We start from the raw sequence: 18,897 nt of genomic DNA on the forward strand, positions 1-18,897 counted from the left end.
GTAGAAACAGGGTTTCACTCTTGTTCAGACTGGTCTCAAACTCCTGACCTCAAGCAATCCTCCTGCCTGGGCCTCCCAGAGTGCTAGGATTACAGGCATGAGCCACCATGCCTGGCCTAGGTCTGTTAATTTTCTAACATTTTTCTTTTTTAAAATACTTAGCATTTGTTCAGTGAATTTGTCCATCCCTCAAATACTTCTTGAGTGACCACTGTGTGCCATGGCCTTTTAGGTATCGGGCTCCAGCACAAACTACTTAGCTTAGCTCCCTGCTCTTGTGGGGCTTTCTCTCTAATGAGGGGACTTAGGTACTAATTAAGCAGTAAATAAACATAAACTCTGGGAGTGATCAGTGCTATGAAAGAAGTAAAAGGATCAATACTTAATATATTCTAAAGGGGGGAAAAAAGGAAGTAAAAGGAGATGATACAATAGATTAGTTGGCTACTTTTAAAATATTGTGTGAATGCAAAGTGGTATTTTTCAGGTACAGTTTTTAAATGTACTAAACACCTTGACACTAACCTTCTTTTTCTGTTTCTTTCCAGTTTGTGAAGTGTGGATATGCAGGCTCTAACTTTCCAGAACACATCTTCCCAGCTTTGGTTGGAAGACCTATTATCAGATCAACCACCAAAGTGGGAAACATTGAAATCAAGGTAATATTTTATTTATTGATAAATGATAATGAAGACATGTAAGGTGTTCTTTTAACTGTAGTTTAACAGTTCTTTTAAGTGGTTTTAAAATATGCCATGAAAAGCAAAGGGGGAGAGCAAAATTTCTCATATTTTAAATTTATATCAGTATCTGAATAAGAGCACAAAAACCGAAGCTAATTTCATTTGATTTTGTTTATGTATGACTTGATGCCATTACTCTTTGGAGTAAAATACTTAAGTTTTTTACATTGATTGGAATCACTATTAGTGACTCAAAGTCCTGTTAATTTTAAAAGAAATCAGCCTGATATTTTTATGTGTTTCAATTGCATATATTTGTCATTATACGTTATTGTCTCTTTGGGACCTGACAACTTTTTCTTTCTATGTTTTCATGCCCTGATCCCCCTACTTTTTATATAGCTAGGCAGGAAAACACAGGATGTAAATCTCATTGGTTTCTCTTTTCACTAATATAACTGATTATGTGCAGAAGGAAGCCATGCAAGTATTTATTTGGCCTTGCACTCATCTACCTTAATCATATAGAGAGGAGAGAAAGTTTGCCTTGTTTACTCACTATACTTTACATGAAAGGTTCTACCTTAAGGATGATAGGTTTTTCTCCCTTATTAAGGGGATCAGAGATCAAGTGGAAGTTACATTATTTTAGAAGAATGAAAGAAATAGAACAATCAAAAGAACAGTGGTCACCAATTGATTTTGAATTCTTCAGGTGGCCTAGGGAGCAAGTTACACAGAATGCATTAGAATTTAGGGGCTATTATGAATTATTTGTGAACAAGCTGGCATTGTTGGTCCAATCTGGACAGTCTTTGGCAAGACTTAAGTGAACTATAAATTTATGAGTCATTTGAAATGAATAGGGTGTACCTCTTTGGAACATTTGTTTGAGACACCTAGGAAGGTGGTAATAGGTGGTAGAGATTTGCTACTTAGCTCTCTGCAGTTGGGACTAGCGAATTGAGTTACACAAAGAATAAAAATAGAAACTGAAACTTAGATTCTGTTCTAGTTTTTTAAAGACTTAAAGTAGTGAATTAATTATTCTGGCCTTTGTTGTGTTACAAAAAAATAAAATGGGACACTCAATATAATTTTTTTAAGGGTCTTTTGGGAAATTTATGGAATTCTTTATTTTTTTGTGAACTCCTTTCATTCTGATTGAATTCTGTCTTAAATGAACTTGAAATTTAGCTGATAGTAGGAAAAAGTGCTTAATGAAGTTGGAGGTAATACTTTTTATTTAGTGTCAGATTTTTAAAGAAAAATGGCTTCTTATGTACTTACAGACAATAACCTATTTGAGGTATGAAGATATATCATGTATAGCCATTTTTATTCTTCAGCATAGGCACAAATAATGCACATCTCTTTACACCTACTTTCTTTTTAAGGCCAAGTGATACAAATCAACCTTGTCGATATTCTATTAAGACATTTTTGCCAAGGAATTCTCCAGTAGCATTTGCTTGTATGGTTTGTCATTCTGTGTTCTACTGGCTCAGTCCTATTCACTCTGCAGTCTTTTAAGCCTCTCAAGTTAAGTTGTTCTTCCAGTAGAAAACAGTAAAAGAGATCTGTGTCAAATTTAACTTGAATACTAGAGCTTGGAAAAACAACCCTGACCTATCTAACTCTCTACCTACTCAGCTATACCTTTGCTGTTGTTATTTATTTTTCTTAATTAACGTTGTTAAAATCAGTAATGAATTAAACTTTTTGGAATTTCTGTGCTTAGTAGTTTGACGTGTACATTTTGTGTCTTGTTAGCTAAAATGTGGTGGTAGCCTAAAAGAAATGGAAATTTAAATCATTTAATGAGTTAATTTTCATTCAGGAATAACTGTCCATGTTAATTTGGCCCTAATTATTAACTCCATAAAATATGGTAATACTGCATCTGACCTCAACCTAATTTGTCTCTATTGCTTGTATGTTTAAAAATTTCAGTGAGGATTTTATTTAGGCCTTTTCTGACTCTTACTTCTACCTTCTCTCTCTTCACCTTTCTTGACCCGTTGAAGTAGAATAACAAAAAGATGGTAAGTGAGGTTACACACATGCTCTCTGTTTGTTTTCCACTTTTGCTTGGTGGGACAGTAGTTGTTGTTTTGTGTCCCTTTAGTATTGGGGGGGGTAGTTCCATATTTTTATTTTAAGTACTTTGATTTTTAATCTTTTTCATTGCTTCAGTTTGGTAGCAACTAATTAAGTCCTATACTTTCCTGATTGCATACAATGGACCAAACAAGAACTAATTACTAACATAGTTTTGAATTGTTTTCCTTGTTTTTCTTGTAGATGATTGTTATCATTAAAATGGAATGTGTTGTGCATAATATTAGAAACCAAATGGCTTTATTTATATAGGATATGTATGATTCAGAAAATTAGGGAAGTTGTTACATTTAGATAAATCCCCTTTATTGACTGGTGTTAAATTGATCATTGCCTGTCTTAGCCTGTGTATATATTTGCATCCAGTACAGTATCATATGTGTACTTAGTAAACTGAGTAAAACTTTAATATGCTAATGAACCATAGATAGAAAAAGAGGAATAAATAAGAGTAACTTGTTTCCCTATCGTTCTTACTGATGAGCACATTTGACAAACTAAGGATAAATAAGAAAAAGGTAAAGCACCTGTAAAGCTTTTCCACGAACAACAGATCCCCCCCACCCCACCAAATAAATAACATTGTGTAGTGCCATTTTATTTTCAACTAGAAGCTTGCTGGGCTCATTTCAGACATTTGAGTCTTTTGTGTGGTAGTCTGAGTGCTTCTGTAGAAGGTAGTTTCAAGTTTGTTTTTAATATTGTTTGTAAGAAGCTCTGACAAAAATTAATATCAAGCATTTCTAATGATGTGATATATTTTAACTAGTTAACAGTAACTTTGCAAGATCTTCTTTCGAATAAACAAAAACATTTAAATTCTTATATTTATTCTAAACAAAAGATGCATTTGTCTTAATATCTTAAGGAAATTACAAAAAGGGTGTACTTGTAGAGAACAGTGTAGACTTAATTTAACAAAAATTTTTAATGGAATTTCCTTCTAGAGATTTAATTTTGGTTTTACATTTGTGTTTGCTCTATTTTCTAATTTGAGGTGACGTCGTTGAAAATGATTCTTGGCAAATTTATCTATACTCCCCGCTTTTTGTGAAGTGTAAGTGCCTTTGAAATAGCATTTCAGGCAGTTACTGTGATTTTTCATTCTTTTAGGTAATAGGTGATGGTTTAGGCTTGCGGTCCAGTAGTGGGGCACGTGGTATTAATAAAAACCTAAGACCTGAATCTGATCACTTAAAACTTGTTTCTGAGTGATGAGGGCAAGTTACATAACACTCTTAGCATTTTGGGGTTTTGGAAGTTGAAACTAGGGAAGATCATAGGTTCTAGGATTTTTTTTTTTCTGCATATTATGGGGGTACAAATGTTTAGGTTACGTTGCCCTTGCCCCTCTCACCTGGTTCCAGGATTTTTTGATTAAAATTTTAGATACAGTAAATTTTTTAATTAGATAGCTTCAGTACTCAAGACATTTTGTGCTTCTTAAATAAGTTAATAACTTTTCTTTCATTTTAAATGTCCTCTTTGTTCAGAGGAAGATAAGAATACTCAATGCCAGATGTTTCTTTTAATTAATCCTTTGTAGTATATATGGTCCTAGAAGCAGATACATGAGGCTTTCATTAATATGTTGAGTTGGCATTGGATCAGGTAAAGCCCCAATTCTTACACGGAATAAAAAGTAAATAGTCTGGCCAGGCGCGGTAGCTCACGCCTGTAATCCTAGCACTCTGGGAGGCCGAGGTGGGCGGATTGTTTGAGCTCAGAAGTTCGAGACCAGCCTGAGCAAGAGCGAGACCCCGTCTCTACCAAAAATAGAAAGAAATTAATTGGACAGCTAAAAATATATAGAAAAAATTAGCCGGGCATGGTGGCGCATGGCTGTAGTCCCAGCTACTCGGGAGGCTGAGGCAGTAGGATTGCTTGAGCCCAGGAGTCTGAGGTTGCTGTGAGCTAGGCTGACGCCATGGCACTCACTCTAGCCAGGGCAACAAAGTGAGACTCTCTCTCAAAAAAAAAAAAAAAAAAAAAAATAAATAGTCTGTTCAAACCAGATCACACTTATTCTAAATTGGTTGAAATAATATTGGTTATATAACCATCTGATTATCTAATCTGTTATCTTGTACAACACCTAAGATACAGAGAAAAGTAACAAAATTGAGTATTAAATTAGATTTGTTAATGACCAAAAGTGGTGTATGTACTTTTGCAGGTATAGATTTCTCACCTAACATTTTATTAAGCAATATTTAGAATACACAACAATGTTGAAAGAATTTAGCATTGAAACCTATATACGTATCACCTAGATTCTTACATTAATATATATTATACTGATTTATCACATATCTGTCCATCTATCTCTCCCTCAGTGCATCTTGTTTTTTGATGTATTTCAAAGTAAATTGCATGTATCAGTATACTTCTTTCTGAATACTTCAACATATACATGTCACTAACTAGAGTTCACAAATATAGATTTTTACATATTCCTCATAGAAGATCCTAAACAGTTAATATTTAAGAAATTTGAGTAATAAGTTGTGGTAAATTAACTTTATAAGAGATCAGTCGCAACAGAAAATTTTAGTGAACATTTCTAGCATCTCCTTTAACTTTGTTTTCCTTTTTTGTGTTGCTTTCAGTGGATTTTCCAGAAATCTGTTTTTAATCACTTTGGTTTTACCTCTGATCTTTTTTTTAAATTTTTTTTGTTTTGTTTTTTAAAAGTCTAAAACTCAGCTGGGTACAGTGGCTCACACCTGTCATTCTAGCACTTTGGGAAGCAGAGGCAGAAGGATCTCTTGAGGCCAGGAGTTTGAGACCAGCCTGAGCAATACAGCAACATCCCAACTCTACCAAAAAAAAATTCAAAAAAGCCATTGTGATTGCATGCGCTTGTAGTCCCAGCTACTTAGGAGGCTGAGGCAGGAGGATCGCTTGAGCCCAGGAGTTTGAGGTTGCAGTGAGCTATGATGACGCCACTGAATTACCCGGGCAACAGAGTGTGACCCTGCTCAAAAAAAAAAAAAAAGTTTAAAACTCAATGTATATATTTTTTCAAGCCCCTGTTTTAGGACATCTCATGTTAATTTTGCTGCTGCTTTTCATCATTTCCCCATACTTTAAACTTAAATAACACACCTAAGTAGCAAATGGCTTTTTCTGATACTAGATTTTTAAGTTGAGTAATCTGCACATGTAGAAATTAATATTATTTAACATCTTAACTAGCTGTTTTTTGAAAATGAGATTTTTTTTTTCTTTTTTTTTTTTTGATTTTCAAAACCGACACATTTGGCAACAAAATAAGTTTAAGTTCTAGGACATCATTAGCCTTATAAATACTAAGTGTGACTTTTCAAATGTGGGTCATCTTAAGTATGGTCTAGTTAGGGATAAGACTTGTGAGTATTACACTTCATGTGTGATAGCATAGTTTTCCAATATTACATTTTAAGATTGAAAATATTGCTAATGAGATACTTTTAAAGAATGAGTTGTTTCCCTATGTCTTAATTTTTTACATCTCTACAAATTCTCATTCATCTTAGCGAGGCATATGTAGAAACTTAGTATATTATAATTCTATGTGTAGGTAGAAATTTGTGAAATTTATGTTGGTTGGTACATATATATATTATAGAGTAATAAAGCAATCATTTGATTTTTTTGCTTTCATTATGCTTTATAGTACTTACATTTATCATATTTTGTACAAAGAAATGTGCTGCATGCATTGAGCATTTTCCTGCAAGTTTTTTTTTCCCTGATGTACTATTTCACATATCACAGGCCTTATTTTTTGAACATTTGAGCAAAAGAAACAGATGAAACCTCATACAAAACCCTCCAAAATATGAAAATGTGGGGTTTATTTGTGCTTATGCTCTTCTTTTGGAAACATATGTGTTAAAGGTAAGGTCAATTTATTGATTTAAACCACATTGTACATAAAAATTTATTATCCATGATTAAACTTTGCAAGTCATTGTTCTTGATAGAAAAGATTTTTAATTTGTGGAATAAAAACTTCATCTGAAAGTGCCAGAAAGACTAAAATTAATTATTCCCAAGTTTTCTGAAATATTATGGGAATGAATATAATTTTATGCAAAAATTTGGTCTAAAACTTTGATATAATTTTCTAGGATCTTATGGTTGGTGATGAGGCAAGTGAATTACGCTCAATGTTAGAAGTGAACTATCCTATGGAAAATGGCATAGTACGAAACTGGGATGACATGAAACACCTGTGGGACTATACATTTGGACCAGAGAAACTTAACATAGACACCAGAAATTGTAAAATCTTGCTCACAGAACCCCCTATGAACCCAACCAAAAACAGAGAGAAGATTGTAGAGGTAAGTTTTTAGATGGACTATGCGTATGTGTGTTTCTGTTATGTAATGTTAAATCAAAAATTCTTTCTTTTTTCTTATTGTTGCTGTGGATAAAGGGAATAAAATAATTGTTTTCTTCTAGATCCTATTTATTGAGCACATATACTATATGCTAGTCATTATTATAAGTAGAATATATCAGTAAACAAAACAAAATCCTTCTGTCATGGAACTTATATTCTAGTAGGGGCAAATAGACAAAATAAGTTTTTAATTTAGTGAGTTAATTAAGTTAATTGAGTTTTTAATTAAGTGGGTTAATGATTTGTTAGAAGGTAATACAGTTGACCCTTGAGCAACACAAGGGTTAAAGGCACCTACTCCCCTCACCCCAGTGCAAACTTAACTACCCCTCAAATACTTAACTAGTAGCCTGTTGTTGACGATGCCTTACAGATAACATAGTCAACACATATTTCGTATGTTGTATGTATTATATGCTGTATTCTTTCAATAAAGTAAGCTAGAGAAAAGAAAATGTTATTAAGAAAGTTATAAGGAAAAGAAAATACATTTATTATTCATTAAGTCAAAGTAGACCATCATAAAGGTCTTCATCCTCATTGTCTTCATGTTGAGTAGGCTGAGGAAGCAGAGGGCAAGGAGGGGTTGATTTTGCTGTCTCGAGGTGGCAGAAGTGGAAGAAGTGGAGGAGTTGGAAGGGGGGGACGGAGAGATTTACTGAAAAAAATCTGTGTGTAAGTGAACACACACAGTTCAAACCCCTGTTGTTCAAGGGTCAACTGTAGATGCTAAAGGAAAAAAAACAGAGTGGGGTAAGGGAATTGAGAGGTTACAGTTATACATAGTTTTGAGAAGATGTTTAAACAAAGACAGATTAACAGAGTTAGCCAGGATATGTGGGGAAGAGCATTCCAGGTAAAGGGAGGTCTTACGGTAGGAACAAGCCTGGCATATTAGAGAATCAGCAAGGAAGCCAGTGTGGTTCAGAGGGGAACAACAGAAGACGAGGCTGGATAAGTAACTATGGGGCCTTGCGGGAGCTAGGCTTTTACTCCGAGAGAAATGAGGGACTATTGCAGGGAAGGGATATGCTGATTTAGGTTTCTTGGATTGCTGTTGTGAGTTGAGTATACCATAGGGAGGCAAAGTGGAAGACAGAACAGTTTGGAGACCTTGTCAATTATTTAGGCAAAAAATAATAATGGTTAGGATTGGAGTAGTAATAGTAGGTAGAAGTAGTAAGAAAGGACCAGATTGTAGGTCTATTTTGAAGGTCCTAATGCATGCCAAAGAATTTTCCCATGGATTAGATATGGATAATGGAAAAGGGGGCAGTCAGGAATGACCCTAGAGGTTTTGGCTTGAGAAATTGGGAAATGGAGTTACCATCAACTGAGGTGGGGAAAAAACTGAGAAAAGTAAAACAGTTTGAAGGAATGATCTGAACTTTAATTTTGGACATGTTAAGTTTGGTGGTCCTCATTGGGCATCCAAGCAGAGATGTCAGATAGTTATATATATAAGATAAGTTCAGGAGAAAAGACGGGAGATATAAACTTGAGAGTCACCAGAATAGAGATGATAAGATTCACCAGAGAAGAGAGAGTAGACAGTGGTGAGAGGACAAGGGCCAGAGAGAGAGGAAGAGCCAGCAGGAGGAGATTGAAAAGGCTAATGAGGTAAGCAGTTAAGAAGAGCAAGAGGGCTTCCTTCCTGATAGTTTAGATAAGTAATTTTTTAAAGATTCTCTCTCATTTTGTTATATACGAGGTAGAAACTTTTGATAACTTTCTGTATTTTAGTAGCTTTCCAGTCACTACTTAATGTAAATATTTTGTTCTATATAAATATGTTTAGGTGTTAATGGAAATTTTGAAAAGGGTTTAGAAGAAATTATTGTTAGACAATATTTTTAAATTCTAAATTAAAAGTCAGTGTTTGTGTTAAGTGTTTTGAAAATTTTAGGTCATAGTTTTAGTTACAGAATCCATGTCATTTCTTATGGTTCATATTTTAATACTGTTACTTGTGAGTGCAAATTTGGCTATGATAATGTCCTACTTTAATCTCATTAACAGACTTTTAAGTTGATATGTGCCATATATGTATTAATCACTCTCTTCCATTTTCATACCTGTGGAGGGGGAAGAAAGGATGGTGGAATACTAGTCAGAATATCTAATTGCTTAACTGATGAGTATGTGTTTCAGAGTTGTAAAATTTAAATTCTATATAATTGTCATTGTGGTCAGTTGTAATATTTCTTAATATCTACATATTCAGAGTGATAGGCAGCCCTACCAATCAAGGAATGCTCACTGGAAATCACCCAAAAACATCATGCAGGTTGTTCTCAGCTGACCTGGGCTACAGAGAATGAGCATGGGTTTGACCAGTGAGGGCACAAGGGAACTCCTCCTCTCTCCAGGGTAGTTCAGTGAGGAGTGAAGTTACAGTAGGGATGGTTGGCTCAGCAACTAAGCAGTTTCTACATCTGCCAACAATTTGGAATTAGCCATTAATTTTTATCTTTGCCTTCTCATTTTACCTCCTTTTTTTTTTTTTTTGTTAACTGCTGGGGGTAGAGCCACAGTGTTAGCCCAGATTGGAGGAGAGCAGTTGGAAGGCTCAGTAGTTAAGCAATTTCTATATTTTGTCTTTGAATTAAAAGAATTTCCGTTAAATGACATCAGTTAGGAAAGTCTTGTTCAAATGCAGAAAGCTTTCTTTCACGCTAATTAACCATTAACTAATACATTCAGAAATCTTTGCTTTATAGCATTTATGAAGTGCTTGGGGACTTAGTATGTATCCAAAAATCTGTCCTCAGAATTGGAGCTCTCTGACAGCAGGACTTAAAGGCAAGAGAGCTGATGAGAACGGAGGACTCTTTCAGTTCCCTTTGATTCTTTTTCAGGCAACTAATCTGCTTTGTGATCATGAAGAAAGCCTATAGATATTTATTATGTAACATTCTAAATACCAATTTATTTCCCTTTCTCTCTTCATTTTTAGGTAATGTTTGAAACTTACCAGTTTTCGGGTGTGTATGTAGCCATCCAGGCAGTTCTGACTTTGTATGCTCAAGGTAGGTGAAGCTTGACTGTTAGAAAAATCAATTCAGTGAACATTTATTGAGTACATTTTATGTCGTAGAAATTTGATATCTCAATAAATTATAAATTCCAGAAAAGTATGTTATTTACATACCATAATTTGAAATACTTTTAGTTTCTAAAATTAAGATTTCATATACACTTTTATTTGCTTTTCTAAACAATGAAGGATTTAAGATTTAAGAAGACTAAAAAAGATTAAAGATTAAAAAAAATTTCTTTTTTAAAAAATAGAATGTTCTCTCTTTTAGGCTATTTTGATTTTAATACAGTAGAGAATAAACATAGAATTTGGCCTCAGGATTGGCCTGAGTAAAAGAAAAAAAACACAGTGATCCAAAAACGTTAGCAAAAATAATGCTTGTCAAATATATAATAGATTAATAGGGAGAAGGTAGACATTTGGGAGTGTATTTCTGACTTTTGAGGTGGATTTAATGGAAGGGACTACTATGTTCTGTTGGTGTTATCATTAGCAACTGTCTATTGGGAATAAAATATTGGCCAGGTAGGGAGAGCTCTTTATATTTTTTGATGGTCTTATAAATTCAGCAGGAACTTAGGGAGAATTTATGGGGCTGTCAGATATGTACCAGGTAGTCTTTTAGGTATTTGAAGTGTGAAGATACCCAGAAGGAACTTATGAAAAAGAAAGAAATATACAGAAGCATAATTTTGATTCAGCATGTCAGAGCAGCTTTCTGACAGAGCTGATACCTGAATTAAGTCTCACTGCTTAAGTATGTAGGTGACATAATACTTAGAAATGATGTATCCTTTTGTTTTGGTTGCTTATTTTATAACTTTAACAACTTAATATTATGGTTCTGATTCTACACATGGATTAGTAAAAATCACCTTGTAAAAACATAATGGGTTTTTGAAATATCTTTAGTTCTATATTACTTTAGTAAATACCTATTGGGTTTTAAAAATATCTTTAGTACTACATATAGATACTTAGAAAATACTTAAGGGAGTTAAATTTTTAAAGCAGCTTTTTTCGTTCACCAAACATAACATGTGCTTTGCATTCTGTTTAGTACTGAGGATGTATTAATAACAGTAAGCTAGACCTGGTCTCTTTGCCCTTAAGGAGATGATAGTCAGCTGTCAGTAATTTTTCGTTTGAAGAAGGAATCAAAACTCACTTGTTACTTTACCAGGTGGGAGGGAGTGCTTATTTGTATCTAGGTAATTTGATTTCATTTTTTAAAAAATAATTAACAAAATTATTTTATAAAGTACTTTGGAAAAATATGTATTAAAATTTTTTAGTCTAAGCTAAAAACCTGTAATGAGAGTTCCGTTTTGCAGGGTGGAAATGAGACAGTTTTGCAGAAATGAATTTTATTTGAATTGTATTTGAATAAAATTGATGCTAACAGATTTTTCTAGCAATATTCATAAATTTATTTTTGTCCACTGAGAAGATACCCTCTCTCAATTCCTGACAGTTAGCTATTTTGTTTAATTATTGACTCCTTAATTTTGAGAAATAATAGTTCAGTGATATTACCCAGATTAACTCCAAGTCCACAGTAAAATTTTCTTCCTTCTAAACATGGTGACTAGTGCTATCAGTAAAAAAATAAGTAAATAAAAATAGGAAGAAGCATTCAGAACTGTAGGTTTTTGAATAAAAGAAGTGACATGGCAATTTAGGAAGGTGTGTTTGGCTGCATGGTACAGATAAGATTGAGGGAATAACTGGAATTTGGGAATCTGGGTTGGAGGTTAGAGTGGTCAGGGTGGCTTACCTATAAACAAAAAGGTAAGAATCCAGTTGAGCCGTAAAGAAACTGTAGGACTTAAAGTGGAAAGAAGGGATAATCCAGTGACAAAAGGGTGTGGCACTGGAAATGAGTCAAGTATGTTCAGGGAAAGGCCAGTATGTGACCTGATAAGAATGGTAGAAAATAAGGCAAGGTTGGTAGGAAGGGCCATTTGAGAAATAAAATGTAAATTCCTGCTTTAGTTGGTATTACTGGAAGTTAATGATGATGTGGATTCATCTTTTTTTTTCTTTTGCAATGGAAAGTCTTTTATTTAAAAGATTATAACATTAAAAGGCAGTATTTGAGGTTTATCAAGCTTACAGCATAAAATCAAGGAAAGACAAATGGTATCAACTTAAAAAAGAGATGGTTTGAATAAATGTAACCAAAGGCAAATCATTACAATTAGGTCCTACAGTGCCTGCAAACTTGTATTAATAGGAAAGAGAAGGGGAGAGAGCCTCTTTAGGGATGGAAAAATAAATAATATTTAAGTTATAGACAATGCATATCTGGTTAATATAATTTTTTCTGTTAGAAAATAAGTTTAGGCCGGGCGCGGTGGCTCACGCCTGTAATCCTAGCTCTCTGGGAGGCCGAGGCGGGTCGATTGTTTGAGCTCAGGAGTTCGAGACCAGCCTGAGCAAGAGCGAGACCCCGCCTCTACTAAAATTAGAAAGAAATTAATCGAACAACTAAAAATATATAGAAAAAAATTAGCCAGGCATGGTGGCGCATGCCTGTAGTCCCAGCTACTCGGGAGGCTGGGGCAGTAGGATCACTTGAGCCCAGGAGTTTGAGGTTGCTGTGAGCTAGGCTGATGCCACGGCACTCACTCTAGCCAGGGCAACAGAGTGAGACTCTGTCTCAAAAAAAAAAAAATTACTCATGATGCTTTAGAAAATTTCACTTCAAGGGAAGTCAGTGATCAAGTTGTAAAGAAAAATAAAGACTTATACTGAGCTTTAAGAAGATGTTCTGTTTTTCAGTCCTTAGTCTCAGGGTCTGTTCTCATCTCCTTTGGGTAGCACATGATTAGACTAAAAGTCTCAAAAGAGAACACTCACTTTAGTATCTGTGTATTAGAAACAAGTTGCAAAATAATAAATAATAAAGAAATTCTGGCTTCTAGACCTTTCCACTTGGTTAAGTTTCTGATTTGGCTTTTTATTTAAAATTTGGTTTTTATGCAGGTTTATTGACTGGTGTAGTGGTAGACTCTGGAGATGGTGTAACTCACATCTGCCCAGTGTATGAAGGCTTTTCTCTCCCTCACCTTACCAGGAGACTGGATATTGCTGGGAGGGATATTACCAGATATCTTATCAAGGTAAGTGAAAGGAAAATATCGTAGAAGTTAGATTCTAGCTAATCTTCACCATTAGAGAAATAACCCAGTTACCCCATTATGCATATAAAAATCCATACAAGATTTACATGCATAATCTCATATGCTATGAGAATACATTAATTTCATTAAATAATTAAATTTGTTATTCCTGAGGAATAGGCAGACAGGTATTTCAAAGATGGAAGAGAACCTGAACCTTTCTTGGACAGCTTAGGCAGCCTTTTCTGCCAAAAACCCCCCTTTCTTTGAACAGGTATATTCTCTAAACTGTAATCTTGGTTGGGTTACCTTTGTTATTTCCTACAAAATACAGTGATAACAAATTAATGATATTTGAGATAAACAGATAAACAAATGTGCCAGACTTTAATGTCTAGTAGTTTTTATGGTTATATCCATTTTTAGTGCTTACTATTTTAAAGTTTACTTCTGAATATACTTAGTTACAATTTTCTGTAAAACATTGCTAGAGAAAGTACATAGGCCTCTACTTGGTGACATATGTAATATTTTTTATATTAAAAAAAGTTTAGAATATTGTTCATACCAGAATTCTGTAATGAGTATATTCTCTCTAGGTCAGCGGTTCTCAATGAGCGACATTTTGAGGCCCCCTAGGGGATATTGGCAATGTGTGGACACATTTTTGGTTACCACAACTGGATAGGGATGCTGTAAACGTTCCACAACGAACAGGGCCAGCTCCATAAGGAATTATGTGGTCTAAAATGTCAGTGGTGCTGCTGCTGAGAAACCCTGTCTGTGCATTAAATTGGGTTGTATTGTCTTCACCTTGACATTGGGTTCCTTCAGTCTCACTTAGAGTAATCCTTATCACGTGAGGAGATTAAGTTAATGAGAATTATAATACCCATTCTAGGCCAAAATTCTGAGAGTAGCCAACAGTTTCTGGGGTCTTCTTTTAAACATAAACACAAAGATTAGGAGATTTATTAAGCTTTTATTCAAAAAGTCCAGTTGTATTTGTGATACATATTATCTTTTTTTCTCTCAGGATGCTTTTAAAATTGTAATAATTTCTAACATTTAAGAAAGTATTAGAGATTATACCTTTGAATATCCTAATAGTTCTCTTATCATTCATTTATTTGACAATCCTACTGCCCTTCTAATATGTGCTAGACACTGTACTAGGGACTAAGGTTAAAACTTTCTAAGACCTAGGGACATTTCGTAAATATCGCATTGATTATAGGAGCAAGTTGCAGACTACGGGAATAAGTACTAAAATATTCAGTAATATACTTTTGATTATCAAAATTATCTAAACATGAGTACTCATACAATATTCTAAAAATTGGCTTTTCTACCTTGTTTTATTAATTGTTTATTCATGAACTGTTAATTCTGTTACTCTCTGTGAAATTGAAATATAAATCCTTTTATGGAAGGTAAAATCCTACTTATGAAATACTCAGTAGGAGCGGAAGATCACTGTTCATTGTATTTATAGATATGACACATTTAGTAAGCATTAATAGCTTTTGCAGAATGGAACTCATTCAGATCTATTATGAACTTACTGCCATTTTTTTGTACCAGCTGCTTCTGTTGCGAGGATATGCCTTCAACCATTCTGCTGATTTTGAAACAGTTCGCATGATTAAAGAAAAACTGTGTTATGTGGGATATAATATTGAGCAAGAGCAGAAACTGGCCTTAGAAACCACAGTATTAGTTGAATCTTATACAGTAAGTATTTCCAGTGTATAATATATATATATGTTTAAAAATGGACAGCCATGAGTGTTAGTATCCCAGTATTTTTGTTTTGGGTTCTAATATGTATATGTGTGACTTTTCATGTTCATTTGTATATTAAGATTCTATGATTTAATTATTTCAGGACACATGTAAGACAAAAATCATAAATTAACTTTCTATACAAGGATATAATTAAATATGAGATGTTAATTTGAGGTTCTAGTATCTAGAATGGTATTTCTCAGCACATGTTTTACAGAATGTTATTTCCCTGAGATGTTAATAAGTGTTTCACAAAAAAAAGGGTTACATTGTCAAATAAGTTTGAGAGACAGTCGATTTCACTTTAATGTAGAACTTCTCAGATCTTCTGATACGCGAATATGTACACAACTGTGAGAATATGCCTGTTACTCAAACTTACTAGACTACTGGATTTTTCAGAATTTCATGGACTAGTCATACTTTGCAAGTGGTTGTCCTAGAATATAGCAATATAGCTTTACTAATTCGGTAGGTGGCAGCCTTTCCTGACTTACAGTTCCTTTTTTTTTTTTTTTTTTTTAAAACAGAGTCTCACTCTGTTGCCCAGGCTAGAGTGCCATGACGTCAGCCCAGCTCACAGCAACCTCAAACTCCTGGGCTCAGGCAATCCTTCTGCCTCAGCCTCCCTAGTAGCTGGGACTGTAGACATGTGCCACCATGCCCAGCTAATTTTTTCTATATATTTTTAGTTGTCCAGCTAATTTCTGTCTATTTTTAGTAGAGACGGGGTCTCACTCTTGCTCCTGAGCTCAAATGATCCACCCGCTTTGGCCTCCCAGATTGCTAGGATTATAGGCGTGAGCCACTGCGCCCCGCCCTGACTTACAGTTTCTAAATGAGACAGTCAAAACAAATGTTAACTTGAAATTGTAACTGCTGAGATTTAGAACTAAGTTATAGTTTATAACAACAGAGGATTTGATCCTACCTGAATTTTTAGTGAATTACCATCTCAAGCCTATTCATCTGAGTATGAAGTATAATACTTTCATGTCTCGTCTTTGATCCAATTGTTACTGAAATGAAATAGAGTAATAGGCAATAAAAGCAAGTATTCTTAAACCACATGATCCATGTTAGCTCTACATATTCACAAATATGTGCAAAACAGTCATTTTTAAAGTAATTACAAATTTTTGTAATTTTTTTTTTTTTTTAAAGATACTGATCCAAATACTCAATAAAACCCACTTTGTAACTTCAGATTTGCCCTGGAGAGTCTTTCTGGAAATCTGCTTTACAGTTTCTCTAGATTTCCATCTACCTGACTTGTTTGGAATAAAGTGACACCAGACAAAAGATGAGGGAACTAGAAATGTAAAACATGTTTTATTTATTTCTTCCTTGCTTTATCAAAGAACTTTGAGGTAGGTTACAGAACTATGTACGAGTATAAAACTATAAACTGATGAGTAGGTGAAGAGGGACAAGAGTGGACAAACACTGCATAGGGTAAGATTTGGTGCAATGATATGAGATGCCTATAGGTAGTTTTAACAATTCATTAAGGTAGTTGGAAAACTTGACCCCATGCTGGCCAACAGAGCATGGAAAGATGCTACGCTGTCAGAGAGGCTTGAAATGTATGGGTAAAGAGGTTTTGCTAATAAGATATGCTATGTGAAGTTTTTCTAGCTATTTTGGGTCATTTTTATGTGAACTCACTTGAGGTGTTTTTTTTTTTTTTTAATAAGGGTAAAATGTTTGGATTGGTATCCTTTTTTAAGAAACTTGATAGAATTTATAAAAAGATAATTCTGGAGTTTTTACAAAATGTGATTGCTTTTTACATATCTGTAAACAATTACAGCAAACATGGAGTGTTCTAGGAATTTGCTTTTAGTATTTTGTCATTTGGAAAGTCAAGTTTGGAGTCTAAATATTATATTATTATGAATACACTGTATTCATATTCTGGTATTTCATATAGAAATGTGTCAAATGCCAGCATACATAGGCATGTTTATTACTTAGGTTAATCCAGTGACTTGTGAGGTGGTATGAGAGGGAGTTTCTACTTAACTTTTCTCGTTTAATTAAATATGAATATGTTGTTCATGGTAAGGGCTTTCTATACAGTGTCATGTTGTTATGATACCTACCTATTGTTTAAATCTTATTTGCTTAAATTATATTTATTAGTTACTAAAAATTTATCAGGACCTAGTAGGATACAACAGAAATACCTAATAAAAAATGGTCTAGATCAGTGTTCCTTAAACTTCTTTGATCATAAAACTGTTTTTGGATTAAATGATTTCTGTTAGAAGTAGCACACATGTAATGAAGTATTTTGATGGCAAAGTAATAGTTTCACAGTGTAACTATTTGGTGAAAGAAAATTATTAAAAATATTTAAGGTGTCTATTCTACCTGGCAGAAATATCCATAAAATCCAAATGTGTTAAAATTATATGAGTGTCATTAACACATACCAGCAGTAATCAGAATGCAATAGTTGGCTACCTGTTTGTGCTTTGCTGCACACACAGATAGAACATGCATTAGTGGTTTCTCTAGGAAATTTCTGATATTTGCGGCATGGCATACCATTTTAAAAAACAGAACAGAGCATGATGATAATAAGAACAGTTATCTATATGTAACATATTTTACCTTTTTTTCCTTCAAAATACATTTTAGGACAAATTGCTGTTGATAATAATTTGATTACACAACAGATATGTTTTAAAGCATTAGTGTTCTGGAGAACACTGAGAAATTTTAATCTTTTGCTGACTAGTACCTGGTTATTTCCGTTTCTAGCTCCCGGATGGACGCATTATCAAAGTTGGGGGAGAACGATTTGAAGCACCAGAAGCTTTATTTCAGCCTCACTTGATCAATGTTGAGGGAGTTGGTGTTGCTGAATTGCTTTTTAACACGATCCAAGCGGCTGATATTGATACCAGGTACATTAGAAATGGTAGCTCCAAAGTTATTTATCAGAAATAGATGGAATTAAATAGTTGTAATGACCAAGTTGTCTATTTCATTAACTTTTTTGAATAGATAAGGCAAAATAATTTTTTAATAGGGTGGTACTAGATGTTGAACAACATATATTACATCATTGTGTCTCAGAGGCCACTTTAAACTTATTTTGAAATAATTTCAAATTTACAGAAAAGTTGCAAGAATAATATAGAAAACTCGTGTATACCCTTTATCCAGTTTCACCATTTTGCTAAGTTTAATGTTCTATATATTCGCTTTATCTTTCTCTATTTTTTCCTGAACCATGTGAGAGTAGGTTGAATGCATCAGTTCTCTACTGGTTTGTGTTTCCTAAGAACAAAGATACTCTCTTGTATAGTGATACTGATTTCAAATCCTTTCGATATATATACCCAGTAGTGGGATTGCTGGATCATATGGTAGTTCTATTTTTAAATTTTTGCAGAAATTCCATTCTGTTTTCCATAATAGCTATACCAGTTTACATTCCCACCAACAGCATACAGGAGTTCCCTTTTTTCCACATCCTTGTCAGCGCTTACTTTTCCTCTTTTTGATAATAGTCATTCTAACAGGTGTGAAGTGATATCTCATTGTGGTTTAATTTGCATTTCCTTGATGATTAGGGATGTTGAGCATTTTTTCATATACCTTTTGGCCATTTCTGTGTCTTCTTTTGAGAAATGTCTATTTAGGTCCTTTACCCATCTATTAATAGTAATCAGGTTATTTGTTTTCTTGCTACTTAGTTGTTTGAGTTCCTTATATATTTTGGTTAGTAACCCC

General features: G+C 34.0%; 1 protein-coding gene across 1 annotated transcript in view; it reads left to right on the plus strand.

Moving 5' to 3' along the window:
- The window catches only part of ACTR2 (ARP2 actin-related protein 2 homolog (yeast)), a 33,615-nt gene that overhangs the window by 6,877 nt on the left and 7,841 nt on the right, over positions 1–18,897 (plus strand). Inside the window, exons 2-7 of the mRNA XM_012639209.1 lie at positions 549–659; positions 6,920–7,135; positions 10,154–10,226; positions 13,226–13,362; positions 14,947–15,096; positions 17,920–18,065. Of these exons, the coding sequence (XP_012494663.1) occupies positions 549–659; positions 6,920–7,135; positions 10,154–10,226; positions 13,226–13,362; positions 14,947–15,096; positions 17,920–18,065 (833 nt within the window). The remainder of the gene's footprint in view (positions 1–548; positions 660–6,919; positions 7,136–10,153; positions 10,227–13,225; positions 13,363–14,946; positions 15,097–17,919; positions 18,066–18,897) is intronic.

The sequence above is a fragment of the Propithecus coquereli genome, unplaced genomic scaffold (assembly GCF_000956105.1).
Source record: "Propithecus coquereli isolate 6110/MARCELLA unplaced genomic scaffold, Pcoq_1.0 Scaffold138, whole genome shotgun sequence".
NCBI classification, from domain to species: domain Eukaryota; kingdom Metazoa; phylum Chordata; class Mammalia; order Primates; family Indriidae; genus Propithecus; species Propithecus coquereli.